The following is an 18,885-nucleotide window of genomic DNA, read 5'->3' on the forward strand; positions in this document are numbered from 1 at the left end:
CCGGGGAGGCTCTGAGTAAAGCTTCAGGAATAAGTGACTTCTGAGCCGACCCTTGCAGATTCTGAAGTGAATAAGCAGACAAAGATGGGGATGGAGGTTCCCAGGGGAATGAACAGCCTATGCAAAGGCCAGCGCATGCAAGAGAACTGAGAGCCACAGAGTGAGAGGGTGACCTGGCTCTGAGAGGTTCCCCAGACCCTCCTGAAAAGCTGCTCCCAAGTGCAGTGAAGAAAACACAAGCTCAGGAGTCAGGCATGTTTCCCATTCCATGAAAGGGGGGCGATGCTGGAACCGCCTAGGGAGGCAGAGAGGATAAAAGCCTCAAAGCGCCCAACCCGGTGCATGGTCTGTGGCGCATGCAGTTTATCAGCCTGGGCGAGGAGTCTCAGCACAAGCACCCCCCACAGTTTCTACGGCAACTAACAACACCTGGTTGTCGGGGCGACCGCGGCGGGGGAGCGCCTCGCTATTGGCTGTGCGGGGCGCCTGTCGCTGGACGGCACATTCGGTTGGTCAGCGCAGCCGCAGACTCCGCCCACAATCCCCGGCCGCGCTCTGAGTGGGACGCCAAGCTGTCCCAGTCTCAGTGTCTGAGACTGCGAGAGGGTCGTAACCATGAGGGGTTCCTGCGAGAGGTCTGGGGAGGATGAAGAGCAGAAAGAAGAGGAGGCTATGGCGGCCTGTGGGCGTCTTTCAGGGGTCCCCGAGGCCGTGCAGGGTGCCGAGGCCGATTGGGACTCCGACTGGGAGATGGAAGGTGCTCAGGGGAGGGGGCAGGCTCGACTCCTCCCCTTTTGGGGTCTTCTCCGGCAGGAGTCGGGGGAGGCGGGCTGGGGCTAAGGGGGCAGGAGACCCGTGTCGAGCAGGGAACGTACCCGTCTGAGGGGCGCCTCCAGCCCCCTGCCCTCCCTTCATTGCTCCTAGAAGCATCAGGGTAAAATGCAAAATCCCGCCAGACTGTGCACCAAGGGCTGTCCCGCCCTGAAATGGAATAAAAGCCGGGTTTTCCTGTGTCCTGAAATGGAACCAGTCGGGTTTTCCCAATCCACAGGAAAAACTAAGCTAATGGATGTATAGAATTGAGAACTATTTCGGTTTTTTCTCCCGTAAAATGTTTACAACACATGTGTGGTCTGCAGTCCAGGTTAAAAGACACAGCATGCAGTTTGGCATCAGACTGGCAGAGGCCTGACTCTGGCAGGATTAGCTACCACCCCTAGCTGTGGGACGCTCAGCGCAGGCCAGCCACGGCTTCTACCGCAACCAACAACATTGGATTGCCTGGGCTCATATTTATTAATAAACAAATATATAAATAAATTATGTATTTATCAGAGCCAGGGTCTTGCTCTGTCACCCAGGCTTCAGTGCAGTGGCAGGATAATAGCTCACTGCAGCCTTGAACTCTGCACTCTAGTGAGCCTTCTGCCTCAGCCTCCTGAGTAGCTGGGACTACAGGGGACCACCTCACCTGGCTAATTTAATAAATTTTTTGGCTGGCCGTGGTGGCTCACGCCTGTAATCACAGCACTTTGGGAGGCCTGGGCAAGCGGATCACCTGAGGTCAGGAGTTTGAGACCAGCCTGGCCAACATGGTGAAACTCCGTCTCTATTGCTAAAAAATTAGCCCCGTGTGGTGGCAGGCGCCTGTAATCCCAGCTACTCAGGAGGCTGAGGCAGGAGAATTGCTTGAACCTTTGAGGCAGAGGTTGCAGTGAGCCGAGATCGTGCCACTGCCTTCCAGCCTGGGTGACAGCAAGACTCTGTCTCGAAAAAAAAAAAAATTGTCTGGCTATGTTGCCCAGGTTGTCCAACTTTCTTTTCATAGCTGTATGACTTTAAGGAAAAGATTTGCGTTGCCTGAGGCTTGATGTCCTCATCTGTCTTATGGGAGCAGTGGTCCCAAGGAGCACAGGAAGCAGTGCTTCTAGAGGCAAAATATAGGCCAGGTAGTGACACAGGTGGCTGTAGCTGTGCAGGGGTCCACATTCGTCCCCCTGTCTCCTACCAGGCACCCATGGGCTTGGAGAACTGGTCAGGGACACACTGTACCTGAGGTCTTGCCGGGCCCATAGCGTTGTGCCCGTCTCCTGCTTTCTGCGCCAAGGGAGCACCCAAGAGCTGAACCTCCGGCACCGTGGCCTGGGGCCCCAGGTACCCCTGGAGGGACACTGTATCCAGGCTTACAGGGAGAGTCTGTCCCCTACACTCCCCAGCTTCTGCCTGTGCCAGGCATGCCCCACCCTCCACATCTGGGAGACAGATGGGGTTGAGGCTGTGACAGGTGGCGTTAAGGGTTGGGGAACCTGCAGGCTCCTAACCAGCTGGGGGGTCAGGGAGAGCTGGGGGTGGGAGGAGACCTTCACAGAGCCTGAAAGGAGAAGCAGGTGTCACTTAAAACAGGTGGGAAGGGGTGGGCTTTCCAGCTGGAGGACGTGGAGCGGGCTGAGCCCTGGAGCATGAGCCAGGATAGTGGCCAGTGTGTTTGCTCTGTCTGTCCCAGGGCGCCCGGGCTCTGGCTTCCTCGTTGAGCTCCAATCCATATGTCAAGCGGCTGGACCTTCGAGACAATGGGCTCTGTGGGGCGGGTGCAGAGGCCCTGGCAGGTGCCCTGAGCAAAAGCAGCAGCATCCGTGGTAGGTGCTGGGCCTGGGGCAGGTGGGCAGGCGTCAGTCCTCCCTATCCTCAGGGATGTGCCTCCACCCCCAAAAGCTGGGCCATGTCACCTGGGGCCTGCTGGTGTTGCTGGTGGATAAAGGAGGGGCCTCATCACAGGAGGGGGCATGTGGGGTAGAGTTAGACCCTCCACTGTGCAGTCAATGCTGGATACAAGTCCCTTCCTCACCCACCCCACCCCACCACTCTTCTCTCTTGCTAGCCAGCATCCCCCTCTTCACCTGGCACATGGTAGACTCCCAATACCTGAATGCAGGTTGGGAGAGTCCTTCCACACAGAGAGGTGGGGGTTGGGTATTGTAAGAAGCAGGTAGGCAATGTGAGAGTTTGATGCGGCTGCGGCCAAATGCCCGTTCTGCCACCGAAGAGCTGGATACCTGGGCAAGCAGCTTCACCTCTCTGAGCTTCAGTTTCTGATCTGTGAAATGGCCCCCACAAGACCTCATAGGCTTGGGGCTGTGGTGAGCATGAAGTGAAACGCGCTCCTGAAGTGGTCAGCAGAGTGTGTGACCCATGTAAGTGCTCCATGCATGGCCACCTGGGCTGTTATTGCCAATACTGGCAATGGGGCCGTGAGGGCTTCTGAAATGGGTGGTGATATCACTGCCAGACACAGTCATTGACGGGGTGGCTGTCCCCCACCACAGCAGTCTCTATAGTACCAGGAGGTAGGCAGTTTTAACCGCTTGACACAGAAGCTCGTGGGCACACAGGGAGGGGGAGGTCAGGGGCAGAGGGGACCCAGCCATTGGGAGCCAGAGCCACCATGCAACCCCAGGACAGTTAACCTGTAAGGCGCCTTCCTCTGCCTCAGACCTGGAGGTTTGGGGGATGGCAGAAGAGGGAGGTGGGGGGGTGCCTGGCTTTGTGTCCCACTGACTGAGGAGTGGATATGTCCCCCAGCTGTGGACCTGTCGGAGAACCAGCTGGGAGTGGCAGGAGCCCAGGCCCTCTGTGCTGCTTTCACCATCAACCGGGCCGTGCAGAAGATACAGCTGTCAGGGAATGGCCTGGAGGAGCAGGCGGCCCAGTACCTTGCTGAAATCCTGCTGGCCCACACAGACCTGAAGTCCCTGGACCTGAGCTATAACCAGCTGAATGAGCAAGCAGGTAACGCCTGCCCAGGGCACCATGGGCCATAAAAACTCAGCTTCCTGGGGCAGGGGTGGGTGGGGGTTGGCAGGACCGCACTGCACATCACCAGGGAGCATGTGCTCTGGCTCCTGCTCCCCACACCCCACCTTGCCCCACTCCTCTTCCACTCCAGCCACACAGAACTCTTCATTCCTTCCACAAATATCTCATTGCCCACTGCTGTATGTGCTGCGCACTGACTTAGCCACCAGGGATCTACCTTGAACAAAACCAAGTTCCTGGCCTCAAGGAACAATGTTGACAACATCATTCTCAGAAGAAACAAATAGTTTCTGCTTCTGGAGAAGAATGGGGACCTCCTGCTTTAAAGAGGTGGCTGGGGAGGCCTCTGTGAGGTGACATTTAAGCTGAAATGTGCAGAGTGGGAAGGAGTCAGCCTTGGCAAGATCAGAGGGAGAGCATTTCAAGCAGAGGAACTGTGAGCATGCGGGCCTGTTCCCCAGACTGGCAGACAGCAGTGTGACTAGGCTAGGGAGCCAGGGAAGCGTGGCCAGGCTGTGGGGTGGAGAGGGCAGAGGGGGCTGCAGGGCTACAGGCTGTGGCAAAAAGGGTGAAGATTTTGTTCCAAGTGAGGTAGCAGACATGGTTGGGATTCCTTGATCTCATCACTGTCATGCCCCTGAGCATATGCAGGAGCTATCTGCTTTGCCAGGAATATGCACTTCTACCTGCCTCTCCTCAAATGGTCCAATAATAGTAAGGATCACCTGGGACCCTGGGTTGGGCATGCAGATGCTGACCCTGGACCTGCTGAACCAAACTCTTAGGGGAATGCCGGTGAATCCGCATTTTAATGGATGCCCCAGGAACATTTTCAAAAGAACAAAAACCGTTTTTTTTTTTCCTTTGAGACAGAGTGGAGTCTCACTGTGTCACCTAGGCTGGAGTGCAATGGTGTGATCTCTGCTCACTGCAACCTCCACCTCCCATGTTCAAGCAATTCTCCTGCCTCCTGAGTAGCTGGGATTACAGACGCGCGTGACTATACCCAGCTAATTTTTGTATTTTTAGTAGAGATGGGGTTCCACCATGTTGGTCAGGCTGGTCTCGAACCCCTGACCTTGTGATCCGCCCGCCTCAGGCTCCTAAAGTGCTGGGATTAGTCATGAGCCACCGCACCTGGCCGAGAATTGCCTTTTCAGAAGCACTTCTCTGTCTCAAGCAGCTTAGAGCAAGTGGGGTGACATCAGCCTTGGCCTGTGAGAATTGGCCCTGGCATGTGACTGCCAGAGAACCAGTTTGCCTTCTAAGAAAATTATTGCAAGAAGTCGGTGAAATTAAAAGTGAGGCTTGGCAGGGCACTGTGGCTATCTGTAATGCCAACAACATTTTGGGAGGTTGAGGGGCGCAGATTGCTTGAGGCCAGGAGTTCGAAACCAAACTGGGCAACATAGGGAGCCTCAGTGGTGACAACAAATAATTTTAAAAATTAGCCCTGGGTGACAGAGTGAGACTCCGTCTCAAAAAAAAAAAAAATAATAAAAAGCCCCAAGTGGTGGCCTGTGCCTGTAGTCTCGGTCAGGAGGCTGAGGTAGGAGAATCGCTTGAGCCCAAGATGCCAAGGCTGCAGTGAGCCGTGATTGTCCACTGCACTCCAGGTTGGGCAACAGAGTGAGACCGTGTCTTAACAACAACAAAAGGCTAGCTTTCTTTCCTCTTTAGTGCCTGTTTCCCTGTTATGATGTTAAAAGCAGGTACTGTGATGTGCAGCTGGTTTCTGCGTCTTATGCAGGTGCTTTCTTATGTGTATAAATGTTCGTGAAGGGGGCCAGCCCTTCCACACCTGTGGGTGTTTCTCTTCAGGTGGGAAGAGAGACTGAGGAAAGAAATAAGACACAGAGACAAAGAATAGAGAAAGAACAGTGGGCCCAGGGGACCTGCGCTCAGCATAGGGAGGATCCCCGCCCGCCCGCTGGCACTGGTCTCTGAGTTCCCTCAGTATTTATTGATCATTATCTCTACCATCTCCTCAGAGAGGGGGATGTGGCAGGACAATAGGGTAATGGTGGGGAGAGGGTCAGCACATTTGAGCAATAATGTTTGTGTGATAAATAAGTTTAAGGAAAGGTGCTGTGCTTTGGTGTGGGAGTACACAAACATCAGTATTGCCACGGCTCACCTCCAGCCCTAAGGCAGTTTTCTCCTATCTCAGTAAATAGAACATACAACTGGGTTTTACACGGAGACATTCTATTCCCAGGGAGGAGCAGGGGACAGATGCCTTCCTCTTATCTCAACTGCAAAGAGGCACAGACCCTTTAAGGTCAGGTCTTTCCCTTCCCAGGAAGCCATATCTCAGGCTATCGCATGGGGGAAAACCTTGGACAACACCTGGCTTTCCTAGGCAGAGGTCCCCGTGGCCTTCGCAGTGTATTGTGTCCCTGGGTACCTGACATTAGAGAATGGTGATGACTTTTAACAAGCATACTGCCTTCAAGCACTTTTTTTTAACAAAGCACATCCTGCACAGCCCTAAATCCATTAAACCTTGAATCAACACAGCACATGTCTCTGCAAGCACAGGGCTGGGGCTAGGGTTACAGATTAACAGCATCTCAAGGCAGAAGAATTTCTCTTAGTACAGAACAAAATGGAGTTTCTTATGTCTACTTCTTTCTACATAGGCACAGTAACAGTCTGATCTCTCTTTCTTTTCCCCACATGTTCGCTTTGGTGTTCCTGTGAGGGTTGTGGGATGACTGCTGGAGGGTTCTGTTCGGCCATGTTGCTCCGCCTTCATCTCCAGGTCTCGCTTTTTTGTCCAGGCTGGTCTTGAACTCCTGGCCTCAAGAAATCCTCCTGCCTCAGCCTCCTGAGTCACTGGGACCACAGGCACACACCACTGCCTGGCTTTCACCTTCCTTTCTCTACCACCCCCATCTCCTCTGTATCACAGCTGTGCCAGCCCAGTCACCTCGTGCCGACCCTATGGCACCAGCCTTCTACGTGGTCCCCCAGCCTCTTGCCTCTGCCCCCACCCAGCCCAGTCTATCCTGGACACCTGCCACTTGCTGAAATGCTAGTCCAGCCTCATCGCTTCTTAAGGCCCTCCCTGACTCCTTGCCGCTTGTATGTGCTGCCTAAGCCCCTTAGCTTGGCACTCAAGGCCCCTCAGCATCTCTCAAGTGCCTGTTACTCCTTCCTGACCTCACTGGCTTCGCCCTCCCCAGCCCCAGCTCCAAGCCTGCATGCATTTCCACAGGTGCCTCTGCCATTTGCACTTTCCTGTGTCTCCTCCCCACTGTGCATGCACAAGCCCGTCAGGAATTCCTCAGTCCTGAGTTATCTCCTCTGTCCTCTTTCCTGACTGTCCGCAAGACAGGTTAGCCACCACTCGGTTCCCATGCCTCCCCCTTTGCAGTCTAAATGAATAGCTCACATCCCATACGTTTGTATTTGTATTTCCCCCATGAAATGTGAGTTCCTTAAGGGCATGGCAGGCCCATGTTAGTTTCATGTCTGTGACCCTCCTGCCCAGCAGAGGCTCAGTGGGCATCAGTGCGATCTTTTGAAGGAGTGAAGAGAGTGAGTCAGAAGGTCTCTCTTGGTGTTTCTGAAGGGGAGACACTCGGACCAGCCCTGGCAGAAAACACTGGACTCACCGAACTTAACGTGAGCTGGAATCACCTCCGAGGCCCGGGAGCTGTGGCATTTGCCAGGGGACTGGAGGTATGAAGCCCCCACCTAGTCAGCCCTGCAACCTGTCTGCTGGGACCTGCCTCACAGGGGCCAGCTCCCTGTCTCTGCAGCTCTTCGGAAATGAACCTTGGATCTTTTTTTTTTTTTTTTTTGAGACAGAGTCTTGCTCTGTTGCCCAGGCTGGAGTGCAGTGGCGCGATCTCGGCTCACTGCAAGCTCTGCTTCCCGGGTTCACGCCATTCTCCTGCCTCAGTCTCCTGAGTAGCTGGGACTACAAGCACCCACCACCATGCCCGGCTAATTTTTCGTATTTTTAGTAGAGACGGGGTTTCACCGTGTTAGCCAGGATGGTCTCGATCTCCTGACCTCGTGATCCACCCGCCTCGGCCTCCCAAAGTGCTGGGATTACAAGCGTGAGCTACGGCGCCCGGCCGAACCGTGGATCTTTTAAGCAGAGCTTAAAGACTGTTTCTTTAGGTGATTTTAATTTTCCTGGCTTCATTTAGTGACCACAATACGCTGTGCTCACTGTCATATCATTTCCTGAAGGGTCACTGTTGAATGTCTTGCACCTTCCCCAGACACCATAGACACCCAGCTGGGAAGGGACATCTGTGCAGTCTGGTGACACATGCTCACTGTTGGGCATAGGCAGGTGGTTTCCTGAGATGAGACCTTGCACCCTTGGATGCCAGCACAGCCTCTCAAACACCCACCGTTCCCTTCCATGTGTGGCTCATAGGGCTCGGGAATGGGCGGCTCAAGCTGGTGCTAGGGTGGTACAAGGTGTCTGCAATGTCCCTAGTGCCAGATACCCTGTGGGGTCCTCCTCAGGCCATGGCAGCTGCTGTCTTGCCCTGATACAGGGGCTGACCTTGGGGTCCTGCCCCACAAGGTGGCATGTCACATTCTGTCTTGCCAGAGCACCTACTGTTCTTCCCATCACAGTACCCTGGGCAGGTTTCATCCAACAGCTCTTCACTGGATCTTGGGATCCCTGCCCTCCAGAGCCATTAGATGGGTGTGGAGTCCGTTCAATGTTTCTGGGGCCTGCTGCTGCTCTGCACACATCCCTCCCGGTCTCTCTGAGGGCCATTCACGTCTACACCGGTCCTTTCCTGTTGTGCTCTGGGCCACTGGGCTCTGTTGACCACCATCATCCAAGCTGTAGCCACCGGGGGGTCTGCATGGCACTTTCCTGACCCTTCCTTGGAGCCTCTCCCCTTCTGCCCTTTATCCCTTATCTTTGCTCCTCAGGACTCCTGGCTCTGAGGCTGTGGCACCCTGGCTTGCTCCACTGTCAGACGGGGTTCCATGACTACACTCTTCGGTATTCTAGGCAAACATCTTCCTGAAAGTTCTAGACATCTCATACAATGGCTTTGGGGATCCTGGAGCCTCTGCGGTGGGTGAGGCTCTCAAGGCCAACAACGTGTTGGAGGAACTCAACATGAGGTGAGGATCCCCGGGGGCACACCCCAGGAATCGTGGGCTCCATGATCTTTCTGCTGATCCACACAGTCTACCCGTGACGGGGCTTGAGCCACAGTCCCAGAGCAGCTCTGTCATCCTTATCACTGGAGTTTATAATTTTATGTATTGATTTAAAACAGCATCTTGCTTTACTGCCCAGGCTAGAGTGCAGTGATGTGATCATGGCTCACTGCAGCCTTGACTTTCCAGGCTCAAGCAATCCCGCCACCTCAGCCTCCCAAGTAGCGGGGACCACAGGAGTATGTCACCAAGCCTGGCTAATTTTTTCTTTTTTGTAGAGACAGTCTCCTGCTGGCTTTGAACTCTTGGGCTGAAGCAGTCTTCCTGCCTCAGCCTCCCAAAGTGCTGGAATTACAGTCATGGGGAATTCATCACTGTTACATAGAGACCTGTGATTCCTACAGCACAGGCGGATGGCTGCGAATTGCACACAGTGTGTATAAAGCATCTCCCGCAGAGCCTGGTGCATGGCGGGTGCTCCATGCAAGCTTTCCTCCCTTGCACATGAGCCAAGGCCAGGTTCTGTGGCTCACACCTGTAATCCTAGCACTTCAGAAGGCTGAGGTGGGAGTATCCATTAAGGACAGGATTTTGAGACCAGGCTAGGCAACATAGCATGACTCCATTTCTATGCAAAATCTAAAAATTGTCCATTTCCGGTGGCATACACCTATCATTCCTGGTACTTGGGAGGCTGAGGCAGGAGGATTGCTTGAGCGTAGGATTCAGGAGTTCAGGCTGCAGTGAGCTGTCATCATGCCGCTGCATTGCAGCCTGAGCAACAGAGGGAGAAAAACGAGCCTAGTCCAGATGAGGCAAGGCAGGACCCTGACAAGTGGGCCCCAGTGCCTGTTTTGCTCAGCATGTGGCTACTGGAGCATGCCCTGTGTGAGGGGCTCCTCCAGGCCATGCAGTGTCCCAGTCTAGCCAGGGGGCACAAGCCCAGAAGGAAGAAAAGAGGTGGATGCCAGGGAGGTCATGGGCCAGAGGCCAGGGAGGTCATGGGCTGCTGTGGCTGAGACCCTTCCCAGGGGCAGCTCCCCGTGGGCAAGAAGGCCCCACTCAATCCTGCCCAGCTTTCCTCCCCATGGGAGGAGCTAAGACTAGGGGCAGCCACAGAGGCTGAAAATGGAGGTGCAGCCAGAGCTGGGGTCTGAGAAGTGAAAGGGAAGTGGGACTGGCTCCGGAGACAAAGTGGTCCAGGGTGGTGCTGAGGCCTGCAGTTTGGGAACAGCGGGAGGAGGAGAGGCCTTGGACAGAAGCAAGGTGATTTTCTGGAACAGGCGTTGTCATGGTGATAGGCATGAGATGCCAGCTCGGGCAGAATGCGTGGGAGCACTTGCAGAGCTCAGAGGGCCAGGGAGCGGCAGCTGGTGTCCACCAGGACAGGGACGCTTTAGGCGTGTTTGCTGCGTGATCCCTCTGAACGGTGTCATCTCTACCTTTTACCTGTTGACCTATCCAGGGTTCCTGCGGTGTGAGTGGAGGGCTGGAATGAGAGACCCAACCTGGTGGCTGCAATGGCAACTCCAGTGGGCACCCTGGGGCAGTGGGCTCTGCACGGCTGCTTGGAAGGTTGCACAAAGCATGTGTCTGTTGTCTTTGTTGCAGCAACAACCGCATCTCTGCGATGGGAGCCCTGAGCCTGGGCCTGGGTCTCCGGGTCAACCAGACGCTGAGGATTCTTGTAGTGAGTGCTAGCCTGATGACTGAGACCCCAGCACAGACCTGCCCTGTACCAGTCCACACAGATCCCTCCCCCGCAGCCCCCACCCAGGGGCAGTGGGCAGGTGCACACAGGCTGGCTCGCTCCCTTGCCACTCACCCTGCATCTGGGGTCTGGCCCTCCTCTTCTCCCCTTCCTCCCTCCCAGCTTCTCTCCCGCATCTTCTTGCTGCCCTTCCTCCTCTGTGGGCTGGGGTGCTGCTCTGATGAAGGTGGCTGGGCACCCCTTGTGTCTCCCTCATCTTCTCCCCTGCCTTTCCTCTGGTCTTGCTGGGACCCAGGCCCCACCCAGGTGTTGCGTTGGCCACTGCTCAGGCCGACCTGAGGCCTGGTGTTTCCAGCTGGAGTCCTTCCCCTGGGTTTGCAGGTGGGGAGGGAGTGCTGAGCAGGACAGAGAGCAGAAGACAGACACAGGAGGGAGGCGAGTGGGGAGCAGGTCCCCAGGGGACCACTGTGCCCACAGCAGGTACATGCTGGGGGACAGTATTGCTAGCTGGGTATGGACACCCAGCTCTGTCGGCCCTCAGCTCCCCACCCCAGCCTTCCCTGGGCTTCTCCCATAGCTCTCCTCCCCTGATCCCTGCCCCACAGGAACCTGGACCTCTCTGAACCGTAGACCTGAGTTTCCAGTCACCTCCTAAACAGTCCTCTAAATGTCCCAAAGTCACGTGGGAATGTGAGAGTCCAACCTGAATGCATCACCCCCCTCTAAGGGCTGCCTCCTGGTGGGGGGCTCCTTCCCAAGTCACCAGCTGGGGCCCAGAGCCTACTTGCCCCTCCCTTTTCCACACCATCCCGCCTACCCTCTGCAGGGGCTCACCCTGCTGACTCCTCCCTCTTCTGACTTCCCCTCTCAGCTTCTGTGAACTTGCGGGGTTCCTGGCTACAGTCCTTCCTTCCCACCTGCTACCCAGTGACCTTTCTAAACCAGAAACATGCCCTGCCTGAAAACTGTTGGAGTTTTATCCCCTCTGGATAAACCCAAGCTTCGAGTGCATTTTGTCACGGGGAACTGGGCGTGGTGGCTCACGCCAGTAGTCCCAGAACTTCCAGAGGCTGAAGCAGGTGCCTGAGGTCAGGAGTTTGAGCCCAGACTGACCTACATGGTGAAACCCTGTCTCTACTGAAAACGCAAAAAAATTAACCAGAAGTGGTGGCGCACACCTATAATCCCAGCTACTCTGGAGGCTGAGGCAGGAGGATCCTTTGAACCCAGTAGGCGGAGGTTGCAGCAAGCTGAGATCTCACCACTGCACTCCATACTGGGCGACAGAGCATGACTCTGTCTAAAAAAAAAAAAAAAAGGTAACATAGCATGTCATGGGGGATCTGGGCTCTGCCAGCCCCTCTCTTCCGAGTTCAGTGCTCTCACCGCAAGCTCGGAGTACACACACACACACACACACACACACACACACACACACACACACGGTACTATTTTTCACCCCTGCCTTTGTTCCTCTGCTGTTCTTGCTGAAATGTCCAGCTCCGGCCACCTCACCTGGGAAGCTCAGCTGAGCCCTACCCAGATACACCTCCCCTCCCAGCCTTTCCCTCCCAGGGGAGTTGGTGCACACTCTGCGCTGATCACACCACATTTCATGATGCTTCCTTTCCCTCCCCTCTCCCCAGCAGGCAAGTTCTTAAAGGCAAGAGTGTGTCTTGTGTGTCTGTATCAGTCAGAGGCCTCTCCCTTCCTCTCTTCTCTGGCCCAGCAGCCTCACCAGGGCATTCTGTCTGACTGTCTGATGGAGACACCTTCTGAGCTGAGACAGTGTGGCCATAGTAACTGTGTCCTCAGAGATAAGGAGCCCCTCCTTCCCTTTCACGTTGCTCTCTGGCCTCCCCAGACCCGGCTTCTCGCAGCTTTGTGTGCATGTTTCTTAGGTGTCCAGGAATCCCATGCGAAGTGAAGGCTACTTTGGTCTCCTCAAGTCTGTCCAGGACAATCCAGCCTCTGCCCTGGAACTGTTGGATTTCTCAGTAAGAGCATTTTATAAATCTCCTTTCTGATCCTCCCAACAGCCCTGTGAGGTATCATCATTTTAGAAGAAGAAAGTGAGAGTTAGAGAAATCAAGAGCCCTGCCCAGACACACGGTGTGGCAGAGGCAGAGTTGCAATAGGGACCTGACTGCAGGCATGGTGCCACTCGGCTCTGCCCCCTCTGGACTGGTGGTTCTGCGGGATCTTGCCTGGGGACCCTGCCTGGGTTCTTCATTGGCTGAGAGAGGGTAAGTGGAGGTCTGGGCACGATGCTCCCTATCCACTGAGGTTTAGATCTGCAGTTGCACCTGCAAGGCTGCCCTCTGCCCCTCCCCCGACTGTCTGCAGGTGGACTGTGGTGCTGGAAGGTTCACTAGAGTGGCTGTGAGAGAGATTAGGATCCCTTTTCATTCAATTCTGCCACTTTTTTTGAGTCAGGGTCTCAGTCTATCGCCCAGCTGCAGTGCAGTGGTGTGATCATAGCTCACTGCAGTCTCAAATTCCTTGGCTCAAGTGGTCCTCCTGTCTAAGCTCGCCAAGTAGCTGGAAGTACAGGCACAGGTCACCATACCTGGCTAATTTTTTTTAGAGATGGGGGCTTGCTATGTTGCCCAGGCTGGTTTCAAACTTCTGAACTCAAGTGATCCTTGTGCTGTGGTTTCTCATGTCTTGGGTCAATTTTGATTTTTTTTTTTTTTTTTTTTTTTTGAGACGGAGTCTCGCTCCGTCGCCCAGGCTGGAGTGCAGTGGCCGGATCTCAGCTCACTGCAAGCTCCGCCTCCCGGGTTCACGCCATTCTCCTGCCTCAGCCTCCCGAGTAGCTGGGACTACAGGCGCCCACAACCACGCCCGGCTAATTTTTTGTATTTTTAGTAGAGACGGGGTTTCACCGTGGTCTCGATCTCCTGACCTTGTGATCCGCCCGCCTCGGCCTCCCAAAGTGCTGGGATTACAGGCGTGAGCCACCGCGCCCGGCCTTTTTTTTTTTTTTTTTGAGACGGAGTCTCACTCTGTCACCCAGGCTGGAGTGGAGTGGTGCTATCTCAGCTCTCTGCAACTTCTGGCTCCCAGGTTCAGGCAATTCTCCTGCCTCAGCCTCCCAAGTAGCTAGGATTACAGGTGTGTGCCACCATGCCCGGCTTAATTTTTTTTATTTTTAAATTTTTTTAGTAGAGATGGGGTTTAACCAGGTTGGCCAGGCTGGTCTTGAACTCCTGACCTCAGGTGATCCAACCACCTTGGCCTCCCAAGTGCTGGGATTACAGACATGAGCCATTGAGCCTGGCAAATTTTGATTTTTAATGTAGAAAAAGTGCCAGGTGAGGTGGCTCACACCTATAATCTCAGCACATTGGGAGGGTGAGGTGGGAGGATCCCTTGAAGCCCAGAGTTCAAGACTCTCCTGGGCAACACAGCAAGATCTCCATCTCTACAAAAAGCTTTTAAAAAAATTAGCCAGGCATGTGTCACATACCTGTAGTTTTGGGTACTCAGAAGACTGAAGCAGGAGGATCACTTGATCCCAGGAGTTTGTGGCTTCAGAGAGCTATGATTGTGCCACTGTACTCCAGCCTGGGCAACAGAGCCAGACTCTGTCTCAAAAAATATAAAAAAAGAAGGAAACAAAAAAGTTGAGTTACAAATTAGTGCTGATTCTAACCCTGATTTTTTTCAATCCAGACTTGAGTCAAAGCCTTTCCAGAAATGTGTGTGTGTAGTTTCAGTTATTCAGGTTTGGGACAACCGATGTCAAACATCCTTACCGTTTCCTTCTAATGGCCTGTTCTTGCCCTAACCATGTGCCTGCTGCTCTGAGAATTCCTGTCAGCACTGGATCTTTCGTTCTAAAAGAAATAGAATGACATATGGCATTATCCTACCCAAATATATACTTACTTGACACAATGTATGGTCATTATCAGAAGCCCCTAGTCTCATGGGAATGCCATGGGCTTTGGAATCAGTTCAGGCTTGGGACCAAATCCTGTGTCTATCAATGTGGGATCCTGGACAAGATTCTGAGTCAAAGAATCATAAACAATCAATCAATAACTAGCCTGGGCTGGGCATGATGGTTCAAGCCTATAATCCCAGGACCTCGGGAGGCCAAGGCAGGTGGATCACCTGAGGTCAGGAGTTCGAGACCACCCTGGCCAACATGGCAAAACCTGTCTTTACTAATAATACAAAAATTTGGCCAGAGTTGGTGGCTCATGCCTGTAATCCCAGAACTTTGGGAGGCCGAGGCAGGCAGATCACCTGAGGTCAGGAGTTCAAGATCAGCGTGGCCAACATGGTGAAACCCTGTCTCTACTAAAAATACAAAAATTAGCCAGGCGTAGTGGTATGCACTTGTAATCCCAGCAACTCGGGAGGCTGAGGCAGGAAAATCACTTGAACCCAGGAAGTGGAGGTTGCAGTGAGCCGAGATTGCACCATTGCACTCCAGCCTGGGCAACGAGAGTGAAACTCTGTGTTGTAAGCTGGATGTGGTGGTGCCCTCCTGTAACCTCAGCTACTCAGGAGGCTGAGGCAGGAGAATCGCTTGAACCAGAAAGCAGAGGTTGCAGTGAGCCGAGACCGTGCCACTGCACTCCAGCGTGGGTGACAGAGCGAGACTCCATCTCAAAAACAAACAAACAAACAAACAAAACAAAAACACGAAGAAAAACAATTAGCCTGAATCGAATATTCTATTTTCTATTCCTTAATTGTTGTTATCTGTTATCACTAGTATAATCTGACTAGCCCAGATTTTATTCTGGGCTTTGAGGGAAATAGTTTTGAAGACTTATAATTCAAGGAAAATCTTTCCCTGGGCTCAGACTTGTGTTTTTGTAAAATGGGGCTAACGTCTACCCCCCAAGGCCATCATGAACTTAAGCTGAGATGACAGACCTGAGGGAAAGGCCTTGCACAGAGAAGGACTCAATCAGTGCCAGTTCTGTTCTAACAACCCCTTGGTTTTTTAATTGAGGAACAACATTTATGCTGAAAAATGCACAAAGATTAAGCATAGAGCTTGGAGAATTTTCACAAACGGCATAGGTGTCTATGTAACCAGCCCCCAGATCTGAAAACACAGCATAGCCGGGCATGGTGGTGGGCACCTGTAGTCCCCGCTACTCTGGAGGCTTAAGCGAGAGGATAGCTTGAGTCCAGGAGCTCAAGGATGAAGTGAGCTATGATTGAGCCACTGCACTCCAGCCTGGTGACAGAGTACGATCCCATTTCTAAATAAATAAATACAGCAGGACTTAAACGTCCCACATTGTCCCCTTCTCTCCTGGATCTTACTAGTTTGCGGGTATGAGATTGTCATCCACAGGGGAGAAGCCGCCCGAAGGAGCTTCTCTGAGACCTTGTGTGTGTGAGTGGAAAATGGTCAAGTTCTCAGATAGTAACAAAGTTCATCCTTGTAATGGGTGTCTCCTCAGGATATCCAGGTGAACGCGGAGTTTGATGGCCTTGCTAGCTCAGTGAGGGGAATTCTTCCAGAGCTCTGCATAAAGACTGGTGCTTGCAGAGTGGAGTATAAAAAGGAGTTGCTGCCAGTCTTCAGACCAGCCCTGCCAGCGTCTGTCCCTAAGTGACCTTGGAGTGCGACTTCCTCATCTCCAATCAGTTGCTTTGACCTCCAGGGTGAGAAGCTCTTTGACTCACGAGGCCTTGTTACCACTTGTGTCTGCACTGAGTCCCCACGTCAGCAGTGTGCTAAGTCCTGTGGAGCTGGCCTTCACGGTGCTCACACACCTGTACCCTCCACTGTGCCCCACGGACCCTGCACTCATCTGGGCTTTCATGTGCTCTCACTCATTCATGTCACACAAACCTCTACTAAGTACTGCACATTGAGCTGGGCGTGGTATCCAAGATGCCCAAGCAAGTCCCTGCCCTCCCCATGTTCATGTTCTGGTGACCTCAGGAAACTATTAAAATATAAGGAGGGGTGCACACTGTGCTTTTGAGAATGCAAACGGGCACATCCTTTTTGGAAGGCAATTTATCATTATGCACTGAGAGCCTCAAAACTGCCTGTGCCCTTTGATACAATTATTTGACTAATGTGCTCTAGAGAAATAACCAGAGATGCCTAAATAAAAGATTGGTGCCTAAAGATGCTCATGGGGCTGGGCACAGTGGCTCACACCTGTAATCCCAGCACTTTGGGAGGCCAAGGCGGGTGGATCATTGAGGTCAGGAGTTCGAGACCAGCTTGACCAACATGGTGAAACCCCAGCTCTACTAAAAATACAAAATTAGCCAGGCGTGATGGCACACACCTGTAATCCCCGCTACTCGGGAGGCTGAGGCAGGAGAATCGCTTAAATCCTGGAGGTGGAGGTTGCAGTTCTCACCATTGCACTCCAGCCTGGGCAATAAGAGCACAAATCTGTCTTAAAAAAAAAAAAAAAAAAAGCCCATGGAAATGCTGTTTATCATGATGAAAATCGGAAGTGTCCCCAATAACAGGGGATCGGCCAACTAAAATTTGGAACTCTGCAAATGTTAAAAGCCACATGCTCAAAGGACACTTAACAACTCATGAAAATATACATGATTAATGTTAACTGAGAAAATTGGGAGGAAAAAAATCACATGGCAGCTGGGTGCAGTGGTACGTGCCTGTAGTCCCAGCCATTCAGAGGCTGAGGTAGGAAGATTGCTTGAGCTCAGGAGTTGGAGACCAACTGGGGCAATACAATAAGACCCTGTCTTTAAAATCAATCAATCACATGGCTTATCTGACAGTTCCTCAAAAGCTTAATCATATAATTACCATATAGCCCATTAATTCCATTCCTAGGTACTTACAAGAAATGAAAACATATGTCCCTGCAAGAACTTGTGCAACATTATTTATAATATTCTAAGAGTAAAAATGCCCACCAGTGGATAAATACAATGTGGTATATCCATACAATGGAATATTATTTGGCAATAAAAAGGAATTGGAGGTGATAAAAATGTTCTAAAAATGTATTGTGGTGATGGCTACATAACTGCATATTCTAAAGGCAATTGAATTATATATACTTTAAAGGAATGAACAGTATGGCATGTGAATGACATCTCAATAAAACTGTTTCAAAAAGAAGGAAAAGTACTGAAACATGCTAAAAATGGATGAAACTGGGAAACGTGATGCTAAATGAAAGAAGCCAGTCACAAGCCCACATGTTGCATGATTGCATTTATATGAAACATCCGGAGTACGCAAATCTATAGAGACAGACAGTAGATGATAAGTTGCCTAGACGTAGAGAAATAGAGGGATTGGAGGTTGACAGCTAAAGGATATGAATTTCTTTGCAGGGGGGTGATAAAAATGTTCTAAAATTGATTGTGGTGATGTGCAACTCTATGCATATGCTAAAAACCACTCAATTTTACATTTTAAAGGGTTATTTATGTGGTATGTGAATTACATCTCAAGAAAGCTGTTGCAAAAAATATCATACTGGTTAAGCTTAGTGGCATTAAAAAAGTATAAATATGATGCAGCTACTCTGGAGGCTGAGGCACAAGAATCACTTGAACCTGGGAGGTGGAGGTTGCAGTGAGCCGAAATTGTGTCACTGCACTTGAGCCTGGGTGACAGAGTGAGACTCTGTCTCCAAAAAAAATAAATAAATAAATGAAAGTATGAATATATAAACACAAGAAAAAAAGACCAAAAAAGCCCAACTGAAATATTAATAATGTTTATCTGTAGGCTGCGGGTTTTTGGATGATTTTATGCTCTTTTTGTTTTTAGATTTTCCATACTTTTTTTTTTTTGAGGCAGAGTCTCGTTCTGTCGCCCAGGCTGGAGTGCAGTGGCGCGATCTCGGCTCACTGCAAGCTCTGCCTCCCGGGTTCACGCCATTCTCCTGCCTCAGCCTCCTGGAGTAGCTGGGACTACAGGCACTCACCACCATGCCTGGCTAATTTTTTGTATTTTTAGTAGAGATGGGGTTTCACCGTGTTAGCCAGGATGGTCTTGATCTCCTGACATTGTGATCTACCTGCCTCAGCCTCCTAAAGTGCTGGGATTACAGGCGTGAGCCACCGTGCCCGGCGATTCTCCACACTTTCTACTGGGAACATGTGTTACTTTTATAATCAGAAAAACAAATACAGCAGTCACGTGGCATATCATAATGTTTTGGTCAACGACAGACAGCATATACAACAGTGGTCCCCTAAGATTCTAATATCATATATATATA

At 52.1% G+C, this 18,885-nt stretch overlaps 1 protein-coding gene across 1 annotated transcript; it reads left to right on the forward strand.

The window, feature by feature from the left end:
* Positions 1 to 563: 563 nt before the first annotated feature.
* LRRC74B (leucine rich repeat containing 74B) lies at positions 564 to 17,092 on the forward strand. The gene is made up of 9 exons (XM_015149777.3): positions 564 to 757; positions 2,012 to 2,154; positions 2,504 to 2,636; positions 3,580 to 3,786; positions 7,391 to 7,500; positions 8,810 to 8,925; positions 10,576 to 10,654; positions 12,577 to 12,672; positions 16,111 to 17,092. Exons 1-9 carry the CDS (start codon positions 616 to 618, stop codon positions 16,264 to 16,266), a joined length of 1,182 nt encoding a protein of 393 aa, XP_015005263.3. The 5' UTR covers positions 564 to 615; the 3' UTR covers positions 16,267 to 17,092.
* The last annotated feature ends 1,793 nt before the right edge of the window (positions 17,093 to 18,885 follow it).

Source organism: Macaca mulatta, chromosome 10 (assembly GCF_049350105.2).
Source record: "Macaca mulatta isolate MMU2019108-1 chromosome 10, T2T-MMU8v2.0, whole genome shotgun sequence".
NCBI classification, from domain to species: Eukaryota; Metazoa; Chordata; class Mammalia; order Primates; family Cercopithecidae; genus Macaca; species Macaca mulatta.